Source organism: Panthera tigris, chromosome B2, assembly GCF_018350195.1.
Source record: "Panthera tigris isolate Pti1 chromosome B2, P.tigris_Pti1_mat1.1, whole genome shotgun sequence".
Taxonomy (NCBI): Eukaryota; Metazoa; Chordata; class Mammalia; order Carnivora; family Felidae; genus Panthera; species Panthera tigris.
Genome location: NC_056664.1, coordinates 68,158,975 through 68,178,515, shown reverse-complemented (window position 1 = coordinate 68,178,515; position 19,541 = coordinate 68,158,975). Strand labels below are relative to the sequence as shown.

Here is a 19,541-nt window from a genome sequence, read left to right as displayed (position 1 = left end):
TGGGTGTTCTCCTAGGACTGACTTCTTTGTCTCAACATTATGGTTTGGTGGGGGGCGGGGGGAGTTAATGTTTATTTTAAGAGAAAGAGCACATACATGCATGAGCGGGGGAGGGACAGAGAGAGAGGAGGACAGAGGATCTGAAGTGGGCTGTGCACTAACAGCAGAGAGCCCCACGTGAGGCTCGAACTCAAGAACCATGAGATCATGGCCTGAGCCAAAGTTGGTCGCTTAACCAGCTGAACCACCCAGGCACTCCTCAACATTGTGTTTTTAAGATTCACCCACATTGTTGCGTTTAGCAGACCCTGAGACAAAAGTTTACCTGTTATTCTTCATTAAGGAGTGCATTTTCAGGGTGGGAGCCTTGCTGGTAAATAGAAAAGATCTTAAAATTTGCCTCAAAGGCCATTATTAGCATTTTCCTGCATACTAGACGTGTGCGCATCTATGGACAGTGGGCGGGTCCTGATGTTTCTCATGCCGCAGCAGCAGCAGAAAATCCTGGGGCAGGAGAAAACAGACACCATGAAACATCTATGAGGCAAAGAGCTGCGGGCTGTGTCTCCTGTGGTGGATCAGAGTTTGTGAAGAGCTGGCCTGAGAGAGTGGTGAGGCTAAGAGGGCCTGAGATGGTGCAGGATACCACCTGTAGTCATTGTTCTGTTGATGGACTTGGCTGTTGCACTTTTGTATGTGTCCTCTGAGACTCACAGCAGGCAGGAGGTTTCCAGAGTCTGGGACTCTCATTGTCTCTCTGTCTCCCTTCTAAGTAGGAGATTGTTGTCATGAGGCAGGTGTGTTTTCAATTTTGCCAGGTGACACCACACTGTTTTCCTAACTGTTTGTGCCATTTTGAGTGAGAACTCCTTTTGTTCCAGATACTCAACACACTTCATATTGGTATTGCCTGATTTATTTATTTAGTTAGTTTAGTTTAGTTTAGTTTTTTTTATTATTATTATTTTGCCAATCTTTGGTGAGGAGAGGGTGGTAGTGAAATAGTATTTCATTGAGGTTTTATTTTGTATTTCCCTCATTATTAATGAGTTTCAGTATCTTTTCCTATATTGTTCCTTTTCTACAAAATGCTTACACAAAAATTGTGCCCATTTTTTCATTAGGATGTATATCTTTTCTTACTCACTTAGAACAGTTCTTTGAAAGTTATGAATATTAGTCCTGCAGTTGCATACCTTTCAAATATCTTCTCCCAGTTTGTAGCTTATCTTCTTACTTTCTTAACGGTAACCTCTGATGAGCAGACATTCTTCATTTTTATGGAGTGGAATTTATCATCCTTTAACTTCATAGTTTGTGAGGATTTTCTGTCCTGCTTAAAAAAAAACCTTCCCTAGCTTGAAGTCATGAAAATATTCTTTTATATTGTCTTACACAAATCATATAGTTTTTCTGTTCATATTTAAGCCACTGAAATTGATTTTGTGTGTGTGTGAGAGAGACAGAGAGAGAAAGAGAGAGATGTAGTGGAAAGAGAATTTCTTTTTTTTTTCCATATGGATAATCAATTGTTTTAGCACCATTTACTGGATAATTTCTGCTTTCCTCTCTGCTCTGTGATATCCCTTCTCTCATGAACATGATTTTGTCCATTTTTTTTTATTCCTTAACCAATAGTACATTGCTTTAATTATTACAAACTTATAATGATCTTGATATCCTATAACCATGTGTCCCTGGCTTTGTTCTCTTTTTTACAGGAGTGTCTAAGCTATTCTTGACCCTCCACTCTTACATAATAGATTTTAAAATTAGCTCACCAAGTTCTACAAAACACTTTATTAAGGAAATTGAAATTGTGTTGAATCTAAGGGCACCTGGGTGGCCCAGTCTTAACCGACTGCTATACATGCGTCCGACTTCGGGGCAGGTCATGATCTCACAGTTTGGGAATTCGAGCCCCGCATTGGGCTCCGTGCTGACATCTCCGAGCCTGGAGCCTGCTTCAGATTCTGTGTTTCCCCCTCTCTCTACCCCTTCCCTGCTCACACTCTGTGTCTCTCTGTCTCTCAATAATAAATAAACATTAAAAAAAGAGAAGAAATTGTGTTGAATCTGTAGATTAATATGGGAGAGCTGATACCTTTGTAATGTTAAGTCTTCTTATCTAAGAGCATGGAATATCTCTCCTTTTATTATCTTACAATAAAGTTGCAGGCTTATTTCATTAAAGGGCTTACATATGTTGGACTTATCCCCAGCTACTTTATATTGTGATCATGTAAATGACATTTTTATTACATTTTCTATGTAGAAAAATAATTGGTTTTATATCCCTTAGCTTTGCCGAACAATCTTAATTCTGAAAATTCACTAGCAACTGTTTGGAGTTAAAATTTTTTTAATGTAAATAATTAAATTTTTTTCATTCATGAATAAAGAAAATTTGAGTTCTTACTTTTCAGTCTTTGTATCTTTTATTTTTTGTATTTTCTTACTGTTCCTAATAACCCATCCAGCATATTAAAGACAAATGGTGATTGAACACATTCTTACCTTGTTACTGATCATAAAGGGAATGCTTTCATACTTTACTTGGGTATGATGCTTGTTTTACATTTTGCATGTTTTGTTTTTGTAAATGCCCTATACCAGGGTTTTCCTTTAAAGTTCCCTTCTATTCCTAAGAGTTCTAATCATTAATGAATATGGAAAGATAGCGTACACTTCTATATCTATTTAGATTACCAGCTGGTTTTTCTCTTTTAATTCATTAATGTAATAACTTGCCTTAATCAATTTTCAAATATTAAATCCTGAGATACATTCCTGAGATAAATCCAACTTGGTCATGACCGTTTTTCACACACTGCTGGATTCCATTTGCTAATATCTTATTTCAAATTATTGCATTCATATTCATATGCAAGAGTGGATCATTATTTTTTATCTCCTAGTTTCCTTGGCAAGTTTTGTAAGACTTTTTATGAAAATGAAGTTTGTCTTTTTTTTTTTAATATTTGATAGAACTCTCTGATAAAGCTAGAGAATGATATTTATGGAAAGATATTTGACTGCTGACTCAACTTTTTTATAGGTTATAATAGTAATGAGATTTCCTATCTTTTTTATATTAGTTTCGGTACCTTGTATATTTCTAGAAATTTATCCATTTCATATAAAATTTCAAATTTATTGACAACATTATTCATAATATCCTCTTGTGTTTTTTCATGGCTATAGAAAATGTAATGATGTCCTCCTTTTGCTCCTGATAGGATTGTGTCTTTTGCTTACCTCGTCAATCTTATTTTTTCTTGTTTTTCATTAGCTTTTTCAAAGGAGAAATTTTTTAGCTTTTATATTTTCTTTATGTTATTGTCTTATGTTTTACATTTTCTTAATCTCTATTCTTCTCTGTTTTCTTGTATTTTCTTTGAGTTTATTTTTGTTTTCTTTTGCTAACTTCTTGAGATGGATTTAGCTCACTAATATTTAGCTTTTTTTTTCTTTTTCTAAAGTAAGCATTCTCATAAGATAAATTTACCTTTCAAATACTGATATTGCCATGTTGCCATATTCCACAGTTTTATTATGCAGTATTTTTATCATCTGATAAAATGTTCCCTGATATTTATCATTTGATAAAAATATTTCTACTATGTAGCATTATTACTCCCTTGTCATGGGTTTTTTATAAGGATTTTTTTTTTTTAGTTTCCAAATACATGGAGATATTCTGATTGTTTTTTAAAATTGATTTTTAGCTTACTTCTCTATTGGGCTGAGAATATAATGTACATGCATTAGAATTCAGTATATAGTCAATACCTGCATATGTTGTCCCTGTGCTTGAAAAGAAGGAATATTTTATATTACAAATATATAACATGTTATATGTTACATATTGTCTTTATTTTAAAATGTTCCACATGTGTCCATTAGGTCAAGTTTACTCATGTTTTCCATCATCTATATTCTTATTTATTTTATCTGCTTTTTCTATCAATTACCAAGCAAGATCCTTAAAATTTACCTGCTATTATTGTTATTTACTTTCCTTATTATTCTTTATTATTCTGTCAACCTATTTTATATTTTGAAGTCATAATATTAAGTGCATAAAATTGCAACTTGTTACCTCTTTCTGATGACTTTTAAACTCTTATCAATATGATATTACTCTTTTTCTTTGTAATACCTTCTGCCAAATAAGAAACTTTGTCCACTAGTATCCTGGAACTGACTCTTACTAACTTATAGGAGCCAATTACATACATCTTTTCACAAGTTAGTGCTTGGTAATGTCACGTCAGTGGCTTGAAATCAGCCATGAAAGAATATTAACACATGGAATTTGGCGAATGCTACAAATCAGGCCTTCTCATCTATCCCCAAGAACTGGTTATTAAATATTTACCAGCATAGCTCTGACTTCCTTCAGTATTAATATAGCCATACCAACTTTCCTTTGGATAGTGTTAGCATGTTATTACTTTTTTTCCACCCTTTTAATTTCAACTTCTCTATGTCTTTCCATTTAGGTGTATCTCTGAAAACAGCATAGAGTGGGATATTTTTTTTAATGCAGTCTGACAATCTCTGCTTTTAACAGGAGTATTTTGTCCATTTGCCTTTAATGTGTGCCAAATATTACATGGAACATACTAATCCAAAACTATGCTTTTAGGTTAGAAACCTAACACATATAGAGATTATCTGCCCAAGTTCAGGAAGTGACTCAAAAAAGCAGAACTGTCTTACTATAACTTGAATCCCACAGGTACTCAAAACAAAGTTCATCTTTCCTCTCTATATGAACATGGGTCCTTGTGCCTCAGAAAGTTTAACAAGCAGAGATTTACAGCTGTTTCTGTTGATTGACTACTCCAATTCTGTTCTTGAGCAGTTAAAAATATCACTTTTGTGTGGAAATATATGCACCAATGCTATACATGCAATTCTCTCTCTACTCAGAACTTTCATATACTCCAAGGTCAGGTCTGCATGAGAGCACTAAAAATAGGAATAGTGTGTTTCATGGTTTGCAATATACAAGCAGCAAAAAAAATTAGAAAACAGAGATGCTGAGCTAAATAGAACTAATTCTACTATGAATACTTTAGACATTGTAATATTCTAATAACTATGTTCCAAGTATATAGCACCCCTGGAAACGCAAGGAGAAAGATATCCCATGGTCCAGCAACCCAGCACAGCTGGAACCAAAAGGAAAGTGGGGATTTGGCACATATCATTAATGTGTCTCATAAGGAAATCCACATTCCTGTTCCCTGATATTTTATAGGGCACCCCCAGCCTCTAGAGTTTGCTAACTCCTGAATTGGGGGGAATTTTTCTGTAAGCTCTTGGTAGGTCTCTATGAATTCCTGCCACTTGTCTTCTTCACCCACTTCCAAGCAGATCATGGCCTCAGTCTGCCTCTGGCTTATGAATTACCTGGGACTGTTCAAGTGTAACCCTTTGGTTTCCATGCCATTCAATATTTGCATCAAGCCGTGCTCAAGAAATGCTCTAAACTGCAATGTCCCATACATTTGTGAGGTACAATTGCAACTGGGCATCCACATATCAGACTTACTAGTAATATTCCATTATGTTTCTCTTGTCCATAACCTGTGTATTTATTTAAACTCTTGAAGGAGTTCTGAAACCTATGGAGATTGTGCCAAAAGGTATACATGATGCTTTAGAAATTGGGAAGCAGAAGAAAGGAAAAAAGGTTAGTAGAATTTAAGTTAATGGAGGGATGAGATGATTAAAAGTGGCTTAATGGAATTGGTCCCACATTTACATGGAAAGGGTAGCTGCCTACCCAGGATGATTTGAGGGGTACTAAAAAATCCAGTTGTTAGAGAAAATGCGGGTTTCTTTTCAGCTGAAAACAAGCCTCAGCTAGGCTGGCGAGCAACTTGAACATACTTGTTCTCACCTTAGTTTCACATTCTGTTTACATGACCGTAGCACTAAACCAACTCCCTTCACCATTTGTTCAAAGTAATATACTTTGCAGTTAACCACAGCTTCTAGAAATATCCTACTTTTCTTAACTTTCAAGACTGGCTTATTTGGGGGAAAAAGGATTTTGCTGATTTTGCTTATGTATTCATATGAAAATCACTTCTAGTTCTTAACATTTTAAACTTTCCTGCTAAAATTCTCAAGTAAATTTAGCCCTCTATACAGTAGCAATGTGTTCATCTTGTAGTTCCCACAATCTGTGACCCAATACCATGTACCTTGAGAACACTTGAGTGTCAAGGGCATGCGTGTGGTTCTGGAATTACAGTAGGGACAGTGCACTTGAACTGGTAGTGGCTGTGTGTGGACCTCAGCCAGGGTCCATTATAAACCGATGCCCAGCTTTAGATGAAAGCAGCTGTGTTCTGAGACCTTCACACCACACACTATGACAAGTACTTCCACTGTGTTTCTCTCCTCTCCCAGGACAGAGAGGCCAGTCATCTTTGACACCCCTCCCCTTCTCAATATGCCATTCTATCTCTCCCCACAAGGGGTGGAGGACTTAGATCAGGAAAGTTTATGCAAGATTAAATAATTATTTTTGAAAATTTCCAGTCATTGATTTGGTCCTGAAATGTTATCTACTTTCTCTCTGTGGAATTCTGTTCTTCAAATGGAGATTTTTGTTCTATAGGAATTCCAGTAATTTTTGTCTCTACTTCTGTTAATTCATTCATTAAGGCATTCCGGCCTTCTCCCTTAGGAAACATAATGGGTTCGCTAAGTGCTTGTACCAGTGACTGTTGCTTTCATAACAATGCTGCCGGAAAAGCCCCATTCTCCTTTTCCTGTTGTCTGTTTTATCGTCACAATATGTGTACAGTAATACTATATTGTAAACCTGCAGGGTTAGATGGCTGGAAAATAGCCTTCTGGAAAAGAGTTTGATAAGGAGTGGTCCAAACAGGTTGATAAGGATCCACTTGAGTATATAACCAAGAAAGAGACTGATTGGTGGGCAAAACTGAGCCTTACTTAAAATGAAAACTTCATAAGCAGCCTACAGCTGGAGGCCAACTTTGGTACAGAAAGGAAAAAAAATAAACTCTTTGCAGATATGACAGGGAGGTGAACTGAACTATCATGGCTTCCAGGATGCCAGTCAACATCAAGGCCACATGGCCACCAGCCTATAACCTAAGTGGAAAAAATACTTTTGACTGAAGGGCTAGCTTTCACATTAGCATGTAGATATGCTTAGTCAATCTAATTTTAAAACAGTATATGAGGAATCAAAAGCCTAGTATTTCTGACCTGCCACTTCACCCTTGGACATAGTTGATTTTTCCTTAGAATAAATTAATGTTTTAATTTAGTATTTGAATCTAGTGGTCATTTCATTAATTTCCTTTTCTATATATTTGGAAATTTCTAAACTTGTCATAGCTATACTGGATTGCAGGATTTGGGTTAGCTCCAGGGTAGAGTGGCTAAAGGAAAAAAAAAAAAGATCCTCCCAATGTAAACTTTTTTTTAATTTTATTTTTTAAATTTACATCCAAATTAGTTAGCATATAGTGCAACAATGATTTCAAGAGTAGATCCCTTAATGTCCCTTACCCCTTTAGCCCATCCCCCTTCACACAACCCCTCCAGTAACCCTGTTTGTTCTCCATATTTAAGAGCCTCTTATGTTTTGTCTGCCTCCCTGTTTTTATATTATTTTTGCTTCCCTTCCCTTATGTTCATCTGTTCTGTGTCTTAAAGTCCTCATATGAGTGAAGTCATAATGATGTTTGTCTTTCTCTGACTGACTAATTTCACTTAGCATAATACCCTCTAGCTCCATCCATGTAGTTGCAAATGGCAAGATTTCATTCTTTTTGATTGGTGAGTAATACTCCATTGTGTATGTATATATATATACACACACACACCACATTTCTTTATACATTCATCCATCAATGGACATTTGGGCTCTTTTGATACTTTGGCTAATGTTGATTAGCATTAGTGCTGCTAGAAACATTGGGGTGCATGTGTCCCTTCGAAACAGCATACCTGTATCCCTTGGATAAATACCTAGTAGGGCAATTGCTAGGTCATAGGGTAGTTCTATTTTTAATTTTTTCAGGAACCTCCATACTGTTTTCTGGAGTAGCTGCACCAGCTTGCATTCCCACCAGCAATGCAAAAGAGATCCTCTTTCTCCACATCCTGGCCAACATCTGTTGTTGCCTGAGTTAATAATGTTAGCCATTCTGACAGGTGGTATCTCATTGTGGTTTTGATTTGTAGTTCCTTGATGATGAATGATGTTGAGCATTTTTTCATGTGTCAGTTGGCCATCTGGATGTCTTCTTTGGAGAGCTGTCTATTCATGTCTTTGGTCCATTTCTTCATTGGATTATTTGTTTTTTGGGTGTTGAGTTTGATAGGTTATTTATAGATTTTTGGACACTAATCCTTTATCTGATACGTCGTTTGCAAATATCTTCTCCTGTTCTGTCAGTTGCCTTTTAGTTTTGCTGATTGTTTCCTTCGCTGTGCAGAAGCTTTTTATTTTGATGAGGTCCCAATAGTTCATTTTTGCTTTTGTTTCCCTTGCCTCCAGAAACGTGTTGAGTAAGAAGTTGCTGTGGCCAAGATCAAAGGGGTTTTTGCCTGCTTTCTCCTTGAGGATTTTGATGGCTTCCCATCTTACATTTAGGTCTTTCATCCATTTTGAGTTTATTTTTGTGTATGGTGTAAGAAAGTGGTCCAGGTTCATTCTTCTGCATGTTGCTGTCCAGTTTTCCCAGCACCACTTGCTGAAGAGACTGTCTTCATTCCATTGGATATTCTTTCTTGCTTTGTCAAAGATTAATTGGCCATACATTTGTGGGTCTATTTCTGAGTTCTGTATTCTGTTCCATTGATCAGAGTGTCTGTTTTTGTGCCAGTACCATACTGTCTTGTTGATTATCGCTTTGTAATACAGTTTGACAGGGATTGTGATACTTCAGCTTTGGTTTTCTTTTTCAAGATTGCTTTGGCTTTCTTTTTCAAGATTGCTTTGGCTATTCGGGGTCTTTCCTGGTTCCATACAAATTTTAGGATTATTTGTTCTAGCTCTGTGAAGAATGCTGGTGTTATTTTGATAGGGATTGCATTGAATATGTAGATTGCTTTGGGTAGTATTGACATTTTAACAATATTTTTTCTTCCTATCCAGAAGCATGGAATCTTTTCCCAGTTTTTTGTGTCGTTTTCAATTTCTTTCATAAGCTTTATATAGTTTTCAGTGTATAGATTTTTCACCTCTTTGGTTAGATTTATTCCTAGGTATTTTATGGTTTTTGGTGCAATTGTAAATGGGATTGATTCCTTGATTTCTCTTTCTGTTGCTTCATTGTTGGTATATAGAAATGCAACTGATTTCTGTGCATTGATTTTATATCCTCAACTTTGCTGAATTCATGAATCAGTTCTAGCAGTTTTTTGGTGGAATCTTTAAGGTTTTCCATATAGAGTATCATGTCGTCTGCAAAGAGTGAAAGTTTGACCTCCTCCTGGCCGATTTGGATGCCTTTTATTTCTTTGCAGAGGCTAAGACTTCCAATACTATGTTGAATAACAGTGGCAAGAGTGGACATCCCTGTCTTGTTCCTGACCTTAAGGGGAAAGCTCTCAGTTTTTCCCCAATTTAAACTTTTGGTGTCAACCACTTTTCTTAGCCTGCTGGAAGGAGCCCTGCCCATGGACACCCACCTAAATATTTCCTGCCCACCTAAATATTTCCTGCCACACCTTTCATGAGAACCTCCCAACTCATTGTGAGCCCATCCCACCATGCTGCCTCAGCCGTTCCTCAAATGGTCTCTTTTGCTGAGAAATCACCACTCTCACCATCACTCCCATCAACAAATGTACTCAACATGTATAATCCCAAACTCAAAGAAGTGATAATAGCAGTTGATTTTCCAACATTCCCTTTTCAGTATACATTATGTGTTAGATAGCGACACCATCTGGTGAGGTGGCACATTAGCATGTTGAATACACCAGGCTCTATGAGCACACATTGCAATCCTCTAAAAAATAAAAAAAAAATTAAAAAAATAGAGGAAAAAAGAGAATGAAGGGAGGAAATGTTGATACTTTTATGTGTGGTATCAGAGGAATCTTCACCCATATAGGACCTTACTTTGTTTTAGGAAAAGCAGTAAAGCCAGATCTTTCAACGACTTTTGCTGTGGAATGGAAAAAAAAATGGATCAATAGCTAGAGGGGAAATGGCATCAAGAGAATCCTTTAAGTAGAAGGAAAAGTAATAGCGTGTTTGTAGGCTGATTGGAGTAATCCAGCAAGAAGAAGGGAAATACCAACATAGGCAAGTGATAGAAGAGTTTCTGGAAGAATGTCCTCAAGAGGTGTAAACGGATGGGATACAGACAGTACACAAGTAAAGGAATTGGCCTTGAATAGGAATAGACTGCTCATCAAATAGTCACAGGAAGGAAAGCAGAGTATTTGGCTTTTGGAATGTGAATGCAGATGCAGTCAGTGAGCAGATGCAATGCTGGGCATTGATAAAGTTCTCTTCTTGCTCCCCTCATTCTCAGGAAAATGTGGAACCAGGTCATCAGCTAAAAGTGAGAATTGGCCAGAAGTGCAGGAAATCTGAGAAAAGTTGTATGTAGTTCTCCTGGAGAGTGAGAAACTCAGTGGACCAGGGAAACATAGTGTGATGCTATTTATGGATCATAAATTTAACATGAGTCTGGGGGCACCTGAGTGGCTCAGTTGGTTAAGAATCTGACTCTTGCTTTTGGCTCAGATCATGATCTCACGGTTCATGAGTCCCAGCCCCATGTCAGATTTCATGCTTACAGCACAGAGCCTGCTTGGAATTCTCTCTCTCTCTCTCTCTCTCTCTCTCTGCCCCTCCCCTGCTCACTCTCTCTCTCAAAATAAATAAACTTTAAAAAAAATTTGTTAAGTGAGTCCAAATGGTTATTTTTCTCCATCCACGTTCAGCTACAAGGGTACAAAGTGAGGAGTAGGAAGAGGGCTGAATTTAACATAAAGTTTTACCTATCAAGCACAATTATTCAGGGGCAAGGGAATTGAGGACTTGTCATCCTAAAGAGCCAAGCAATATTAATATTCTTTCACATTGACACCCATGGTCTTAATTGTTTCCATTTATTATTATTTATTTACTCTTGGATAAATTGAAAGTACCTGGGAATGCTGACTTTACTAAAATACACTTTATGCATAACCCATCTCCTTTCTGTTCTTTTGAGTTTCATTCACAGAGGAATTTTTTATTTATCTTTTCACTTAGGATATTATCTTTAATAAGATGACTGTGCTCAAAATCTCTGATATTAGACACTGTAGCAGGGAGAAGAAATTTAAAAGGGAGGTTGCAATAATGTAGGTGGACAGGACAAATGAAATACAAGAGAACAATAAATGAATTCTGAATATGAGGTCTGAGAAAGCTTAGTGGAAAAGGAAAGAAAGCTTAGAAATTGGCCCTTGAAGGAAGAAGGAAAAGAAGGGCCCGCCGATATGAGGGAACAGACAAATAGGAGATAAGCACTGAAGGATGGAAGTACAGGAAGTCTTCCAGGATGAGCATAGTCTTGTCTAAGGACTAAGGAGAAGTGTCACGAAAGAACATGTTTAGAAGGAAAAGTAATACCAGGGAGTGAAATGCATATACTATTGAATAAAGGAGTTTTTATTGAGCACTTACCCTGTGCATAATGCTGTTTTAAGTGCTGCCCAGGTGGTAACTCATTTACTAATATCACAGAAGCCCTGGAAGAGAGGCACCACCACTCCCCATTCTACAGGTGAGGAAACTCAGGCACAGACAGGTCAAGTGCTTCCAACTGTATAGCTAGTGAGTCACAGAGCAAGGGCCGTGTGTACCACTGGTGTTATCAAAACATTTTGAATAAACAAGAAACATATAATTTCTGTTGCTACTACATTTTTCTTTCGTAAATAATGAACATATTTAAATTAAATTTAGAAAGTAAGCAATGAATATTAGCTGTCTCTCATGTGTATTTAGAAGCTCTGAATATTCAAATATATTAATTTCCATTTTTTTCTTTTCCTCATTCAATGAGATGACTGTTTCCAAAAACTATTGGCTTAGACTGTTTTCCTGGTGATTAATCTACAATATAATATAGTACAATTGTATCTATTTTTGTCCAAATTCTTATTATATTGTATTCTGGAAAAGATACAGAGTTTTTGTTTGTTTTTTTCTGAAACCACTTTGCCCTTCTTTTTCTTTGTAACTCTGAACTTCACCCAGAAATAGTTGTTGATGGCAGCCAATTCATCAACATACAGGTTATACTCATGTTTTGTCAAGGATTTTCTGCCTGAAAAAATTTTCTAATCTTTTATTAAATATGCTTCCTTTTTATAGCAGGTCACTCAACTATCAATTCATTCTCATTAAACTTTTACCTATTCTTTCTAAATACTTATATAAACTAAAAATATCAGACACATGAAAATACATCCAGAGAATCAAAGTTCAGTTCAATTTCAACATTACTATTTATGCAACATGGAGGACAGCATCTAACGTGATCTCATTGCTTTACCAAAGAGTGCTTTCATTAGCACCAATAAATATCAGCTCTTTTTACCTCATTGAAATCTGTAACATTCCATGTTTCAATCTTTAAATTTTGGGTTTATTTTACTTGAATTCCTTGGGAAAGACACAGACTTTGTAAGTGTGGCATCTTCTATAAATATTTTTGAACACAGGTAACCCTTAGTCTGTGTTCTCAGAGACTTTGCCTACCTCTTTTCTAGTGATGACTTAGGGTCAAGATACAGGCAGAAGATTCTGATCCCTGCCCAAGTGATAGTATCATCACAAATGATCCCCTGTGGTCATTTCTATGTGTCTAAAGGAACACAGGCTGAAGTGTCTATTACTCATGTGAGAAAGGACACCAGAGAAAGGTGGAAGATGGTTAACCTAAAGTAGAGAAATGCATAGCGTAGAGGAAATATGAGGCACTGTCAACTTGACCTTTGCTATTCCAGAGGGCAGAGATAGGACTACTGTGCAGAAGCTACTGGAAGGTAATTTTCAACACACAGAATTACCTAAGTAGAGATTTTTAAAGTGAAAAAAAGTGCTTCCTAGATGAGGGAGACAATCATTTGTAGGATATTTGCCATGGGTCTCCCTTACCAAGGAGATATTAAAAATTCAGTGACCATATAATGTATTTTCCAAACAGGGATACATTTGAGACTGAAAGGATAGCTCCAAATAAACCAGGATATCCCAAGCAAACCAAGTCTCACTTCACCCTAATTCACCCTCATTGTTGATCACTGGCTATGTGTATTTGACATGTGAAGAATAGGGAAGATTGATCCCAGTGGGGAAAAAGGAACAGGTCAGAGCTCATGGGATTCTGGGACACAGAGCAAATCTGGAACTTTTTCACCTCCTTCTAATCCTATCCTGGTAGAATGAAGTCCAAAGACCTGGATCAAGCAGTCCTATGTGAGCAAGCCTGGATATGAGCAAAGTGTTAAGATCCAGAAGAATCCAAGTAGGAACAATTCCAGGACAGGGGCACTGTTCCCAGAGCCAGGATGAAGTAAATACTATTCCCAAAGCAAATTATTCAGCGGGTTCTAACAGAGCATAACATTAAAAAGCAAGAACAGGTGGCACCTGGGTGGCTCAGTCGGTTAAACATCCCACGCTTGATTTCGGCTCAGGCCATGAGCTCATGGTTTGTGAATCAAGCCCCACATCAGGCTCTGCGCTGACAGCACAGAGCCTGCTTGGGATTTTTTCTCTCCCTCTCTCTCTGCCCTTCCCCTGCCCACTCTCCATCTCTCTCTCTCTCTTAAAATAAATAAATAAACATTTTTAAAAAACAAAGTAAGAACCAGACCAACCCCAAAGGGCAGGATATTGTAGGGGTGACAAAGTGGAAAGCAGGACCAACATTACAGGCAGGCACTGTGAGAAGATGTGCAGGATGAATGAAGAGTACAGTTTCCCAAAGCATGGTCTGTGCTTACCATACTGGATAGGCCTAGAATTATCTAATGACCCACATTTTTTTTTCTAATCTTAGTGGCAAATGAATTGTAATTACAAAAACTTTTTTCTGTGACCTACACTGAAATCTGTGAGTGTGTGAAAGGTTATTAGAAATTAACATTCCTAAACTAAAATTCCCATTTTACCAGCTTCAGTGAGCAATGTATACTCAGCTCCTGTCTCCTTCTTGCACTTGCCAGTGTTCAGTGGGCACCTTCCACTCAGCCATGCAGCCAGCCTAACTCAAGGAAAATGGCCTCCACCTCCTCCACAGTTAGAACGAGCCACTCAGGGTAATTTCAGTCCCCTACTCTATGATCACTCAACTCAAGTCAATGGCACTGGTATATCCCTTGGCAACTGGTATTGGTCCAGGCATGTGGCATAAGTCAGCCACACTGTAGGAAAAGGTTATTTTTCAAAATGAACAAGGGCAAGCATGGTTAATTCAGTGGAAGCCAGCCTACAGATATAATCACCACGTGAGGGGACTGAGCAAAGAGAGTGAGACGGTGGCAGAAAGGCAGAGTCAGAGCTTTGTTTTCACCAGGCATTCCTTACCATTAGCTTTCCTTTCTATGTGATAATAACTTCCTTATTGTTTAAGCCATTTTGACATGGGTTGTCTTGACTCGTCCCCTGGAAATGCTCTTACAGATCCTTAGAGCAGTGGTTTCCCAAACCTGCATGCATATTAGAATCACCTAGAGACCTTCAAAAGTTGCTGATGCCTGCATTCTACTCAGAGATGATGATTTATTGGTTAGATGTGTGGCTGGGTGAGCAAATTAATCCATAAGCTCCCTTTCTTCCTGGAGATTCCTGGGAATTTATCACTGTCCAAGATTGACAGAGTACTGTAAGACGCCTCAAAATGACAGAGAATATGTGTTCCCACAGGACTCAGTCCATTTCCTGTAATGAAGGAGGGACGTTTATGCTTTGTGGCAAGATTTGAGTTCCTCCGCAGCTGCCCTACTTGGATTTCTGCTTGATTCCCTTGTCTATGCCAGAAGATTAGAGTTTGAGATGCTTCTTTACTAAAATGGGAATAGAAGTCTCAGTAAGCCACATGGTTAGGGTCTCAAGGGGCCATAGTGAGCGGTCCCAACTGTTCATCAATTATTCCTTTCTTAAGTGGAAGACATAAAAGGAAAGAGGTGGAGTGGGAGAGAGGTAATTGAGATCTGACCGCTATTAACATGCTCCAACACCTCCAAGCCTCAGTACCCTACTGTGTGATAAACCCAGAAACATATAATCTGTTTCATCAACACAGTAGAGTTTTGTGAAATAATATGACACATAGGAAAAAAATTCGAAGTAAGAAAGGACTCCGTGAATGTAAGTTATTGTTACAAGAGGTCCAGAAAGTTAAAAATGAAGTCTAGACCTTACCCTAACAGTCACAGCGGTGCCAGCAGGATGAAATGGCTCAGGGAGTTAAATCCTCTGCCAACCTGATCTCTTCATACTCCCTTTCATTCCTCTCACCTCTCTCCATAAAATATCAAACTTGCTCTGTAAAGTTGACTCTAAGATGTGTCCTTGCCCCAACTCACTTGCCACCAGATTGCCACCAGATTGCCACCCTCTGAGCCCCGCCCACAGAAATCCTAGCGCTGCCATTCACAGGCAGGAAGGTTGTTTGTTGCATTTTTTCCCCCTAGGTTTTTAGAAGCTCTCCACTTCCTCATCCAGAGTGTACCTCTGGGTACCACAATGTGCTATCTTTACCCACTTGAAATATAATGTCTATCAAAAGAGGCATCTCTCGGGAGGCTTGAGTGCTAAGTGGGGAGTGATTTTTAGAGATGTGTGGGAAATGGTTTCAATATTTGGCAGTTCCTAAAGGCAAGATGATTTGAGATGTTGGTTTTTTTTTTTTAAATACACTTGATCAGCTCATTATGCTATTCCCTTATTTATGAAAATGCCTTGTCACTGGAATTCGGCAGTTGCTCCAAAGTAGAACTTAAATAAACCAGAGGATTATAACTTTTAGTTTGTTCCATTCATTTATCATATGTTTCACATATATCAATGTATATATTCACCAGGAATCAATTTTTCTTTTACAGATCTCTCCATTAAAACATACCATTCTGAAACTAAAGATGTAGACAATGCCCCAAGAATCGAAACAACTGAAAGTACTACAAAAATGTACAAAGTGTCAACCATGAAACGAATATTCGATTTGGCCAAGCATCGACCCAAAAGATCAACATTTTTCCCAGCCGGGGTTAAAGTCTGTCCACAGGAATCCATGAAACAGATTTTAGCCAGTCTTCAAGCTTATTATAGATTGAGAGGTAAGGAAAGAGATGAAACCTGTTTCGCCTCTCATTCTTTTTATCCCTTCCTTTTCATTCAGTCATACATTGTCTTTAGCCCAAAACTTCCAGAGTCTCTCATTTAGTCACAAGAGTTACAGAAATCAGTCAACTGACCAGAGAGTAATGAATAGTAAACATTCAGAACTATGGTAGATGTCTGCTCTTATGTTTAAAATGATGTCTTGTGCAACCCAGAACTATTAAGGCATTTAATGAGTCACCTGGGGGCCTTGGCCGCTGAGTATTACCACTTGGTTTTATTTTTGCCAAAGCCCAATATTGAATTTTAATGTTATCATTGTTAAGTAAGAAGCACAGAATGATTGCAACGTCAGGAATCTGAGCAAGTTGATTTATGACTTAGGATTTCATTTTTCAAAAGCAACATTACAATCCAGATGCTCTCTCCTTTCTTGTTGAGTTTAAGCTGTTTATTGCTGACCCAGCAAAAAGTGCTGAAGTTTGGAAACCTGGAGGCACATCCAAAGTGCACAGGAGTCACAAATTAACAGTGGTTACTGAGATATAATGCAGGGATGTTATCAGGATTTACAACACAATGACTGTGATTTCCAGCAGAGTTAAAGTACAGTTTTCACCCCAAGACAGCATAACAGAATTCTTGGGGCTTTCTCAGAAATCATGATGGACTTCAAGCATACCACAGCCATCAGTGACTATCCTTGTCATTCACTTACTACAGATGAAAAAGTCCCCATGGCTTCTTCTTTAAATGAAAAACAGAACACAAAAAAGAACCTTTAGTAGATACTATTAAATCCCCCAGGTTGCTCCAAATAGTGCAAAAATATCTAACTGAAACCTAAATTCAATTCATCTTCCATGTGAAAGTTGAGGAGGTTTTCTGATGTCCACCTTCATTCATCACATTAGATAATTGTTTCCATTCCTAAAAAGCACAGTCAGCCTGCTCTATTTCAAGCCCATTAACTAGTGCATGCTGGTTCAATTCTAGCTTGCGATGTATTACAAATTATGACAACAGAGAACCCATTTCATGATACTAACATCCTACAAAATTCTTGAGTATTTACATCTGTAAAATGTACAGAGATTGAGTTAGTCTGGGGAGTTTTTACTGGGTTTTGGAGGTATAACTAACTGTCTCAAAAATATCAAGCCTTATGTTCCTCGTATGTCTCATTTTATGTGGAACAGATATTTGCTTTCTGACAGAAGCCATACTCACAGAGAAATGACAAGTACTGGATCACAGTCAGAAGGAGAACTCCAATTATAGGAAACAAAGTACACTATATTATTATGCCTAGGTTCTAGCATAGCACCTCTGCATAGCAGTTTCTGAGTAAACGCTATTGATGGACACAGGAAGCAAACAGGCCATTGGGCATGCGAAGAAAAGACAATCATGTATAAACTATTCATTTTGAATGTGTTTACACATTGATCAGATAATGACACTGGTATATTTCATGTTATTTGTTCATGGATGGAAGTAAAATACATAGTATATGCATCACATTGAATATGAACACAATACTGCTATTCTAAGGTAACTTCTAATTCTTTATGACATTCACAAATAGGATTCATCGCAGGTATTTAGAAAATAGGCTACTTATTGCTATAACCAAGTTTTTAACTCTGAATTGTATCCCTAACTCTTCGTTCTTGATTAGGTTTGCCATTTGCATTTTTGCTTTCCTGGATGAAACAAACCACTGTTTTTCTCCCCGTGGCAACAGCAGTCCATTATCTTTATGGCTGCCCCTGGGTGGTATGAAATTTTACTATTCATCAGCATGGGTTCTTCAGTCTAACAAATTGGTTCCCAAAGAAACAAGAAATAAGACCTAGCTACAACGTGGTATTCCTTTGACAGAGTTACCCACTTACCATTTTTGTTGCTGCTTTTACAAAATTATCTTTTGACATCTTTCACACGTAGGAGAGAAAGCTTCCACATTCATCAAAGCAAATGAAATATTGAGATATTTGTTTTTCCAATACTTAAAGCACCACAAATGAACGTGTTCTGAGCCTCATGGTAGAATCATAAACATGCTCATCCCAAAGCACAAATGCAAGACCACAAGTGTTTCTGGTAGTCTCCCAGGGGAACCCTGGGCTCCTACCCAGGCAAACTCCCTGCTTTTGATTTCCTCCCTTCAAACCGCCTACCCCTCTCTGTATCTCCCTCTTCCCCCTCTCCATCCTCTGCCTCCCCGTCTTCCTCTTCCCTTTACACCTCCCTGTCCCCATTATCCTCCTCCTCCTCTTCCTCTTCCTTCCCTTCTTCTTCCTTTTCTTCTTCTTTCTCTTCTTCTCTCTCTCTACCTCTCCCAACCACAAAAGCTAGATCTTCCTTCCACATTAATTTATGCCTTAGAGAAAGTTTAAGATAGAATCCTAGTTCTTCCTTCTCCATTTGTCATCCATAGATCAGTCGTATCACAAGCATCTGGCTACTTGTTAGAAATACAGACCTACTTTCACCCCACCATATCCACGTCCAGAATCTGTATTTTAATAAGATTCCCAGGTAATTCATTTTCACTCTAAGGTTTTAGAAGCACTGGTCTAGAGAATATCTAGCCAACACCCCCATTGTACACATTTGAAAAGTGAGGTGACATGCTCAGTCAGAGCCATCATTGGTGGCAGAGCAAAGTTAGAACCCAGCATTGACTCCTACTCCAGTGTGTTATCTCTCCATCTAATGCATACCCAACCCTGTGGTGGATGTTTTTACATACCATTGGTCTAACCTGATCTTTCCAAATGTAAATAATTATCCCAGGGCATGCCTGGCCTCCAGGACACATGTTCCCTAGGGTTCTTCCCACATCGCCAAACAGCCTACCATATGTGATTCAAGAGAAAGACTGAGACTCTGTGGCCAGATTTCAGGCATTGGCCAGCAACTGTGGGAAGACTAGAGAGGCAAGGTTCTGGATTTGCCTAGAATCCCTTTGGAAATCTCTTCTGGTAGATTCAAGGAAGGATGATGCAGTAAGTTAAATAACTTAACAACTAAGTTAAAGGGTTAGAAAAATCCAGCTTTCAGAAGTTTTCAGACTCCTCCCAGCCCTGAGATCCTTTAATGCTTCAACTTTCAAGGGGTTCTTCTTATGCTCCCTTGGTAAGGATAAGGGGCTTTCCTGGTAGGGCAT

At 38.0% G+C, this 19,541-nt stretch overlaps 1 protein-coding gene across 2 annotated transcripts in view; it reads left to right on the top strand.

Moving 5' to 3' along the window:
* The window catches only part of IMPG1 (interphotoreceptor matrix proteoglycan 1), a 130,138-nt gene that overhangs the window by 8,755 nt on the left and 101,842 nt on the right, over positions 1-19,541 (top strand). Inside the window, exon 2 of one of the 2 annotated variants that reach the window (XM_007090131.2) lies at positions 16,129-16,362. The exons of the other annotated variant lie outside the window; for it this stretch is intronic. Within the exon in view, the coding sequence (XP_007090193.1) occupies positions 16,129-16,362 (234 nt within the window). The remainder of the gene's footprint in view (positions 1-16,128; positions 16,363-19,541) is intronic. 2 annotated transcript variants of the gene reach the window in all.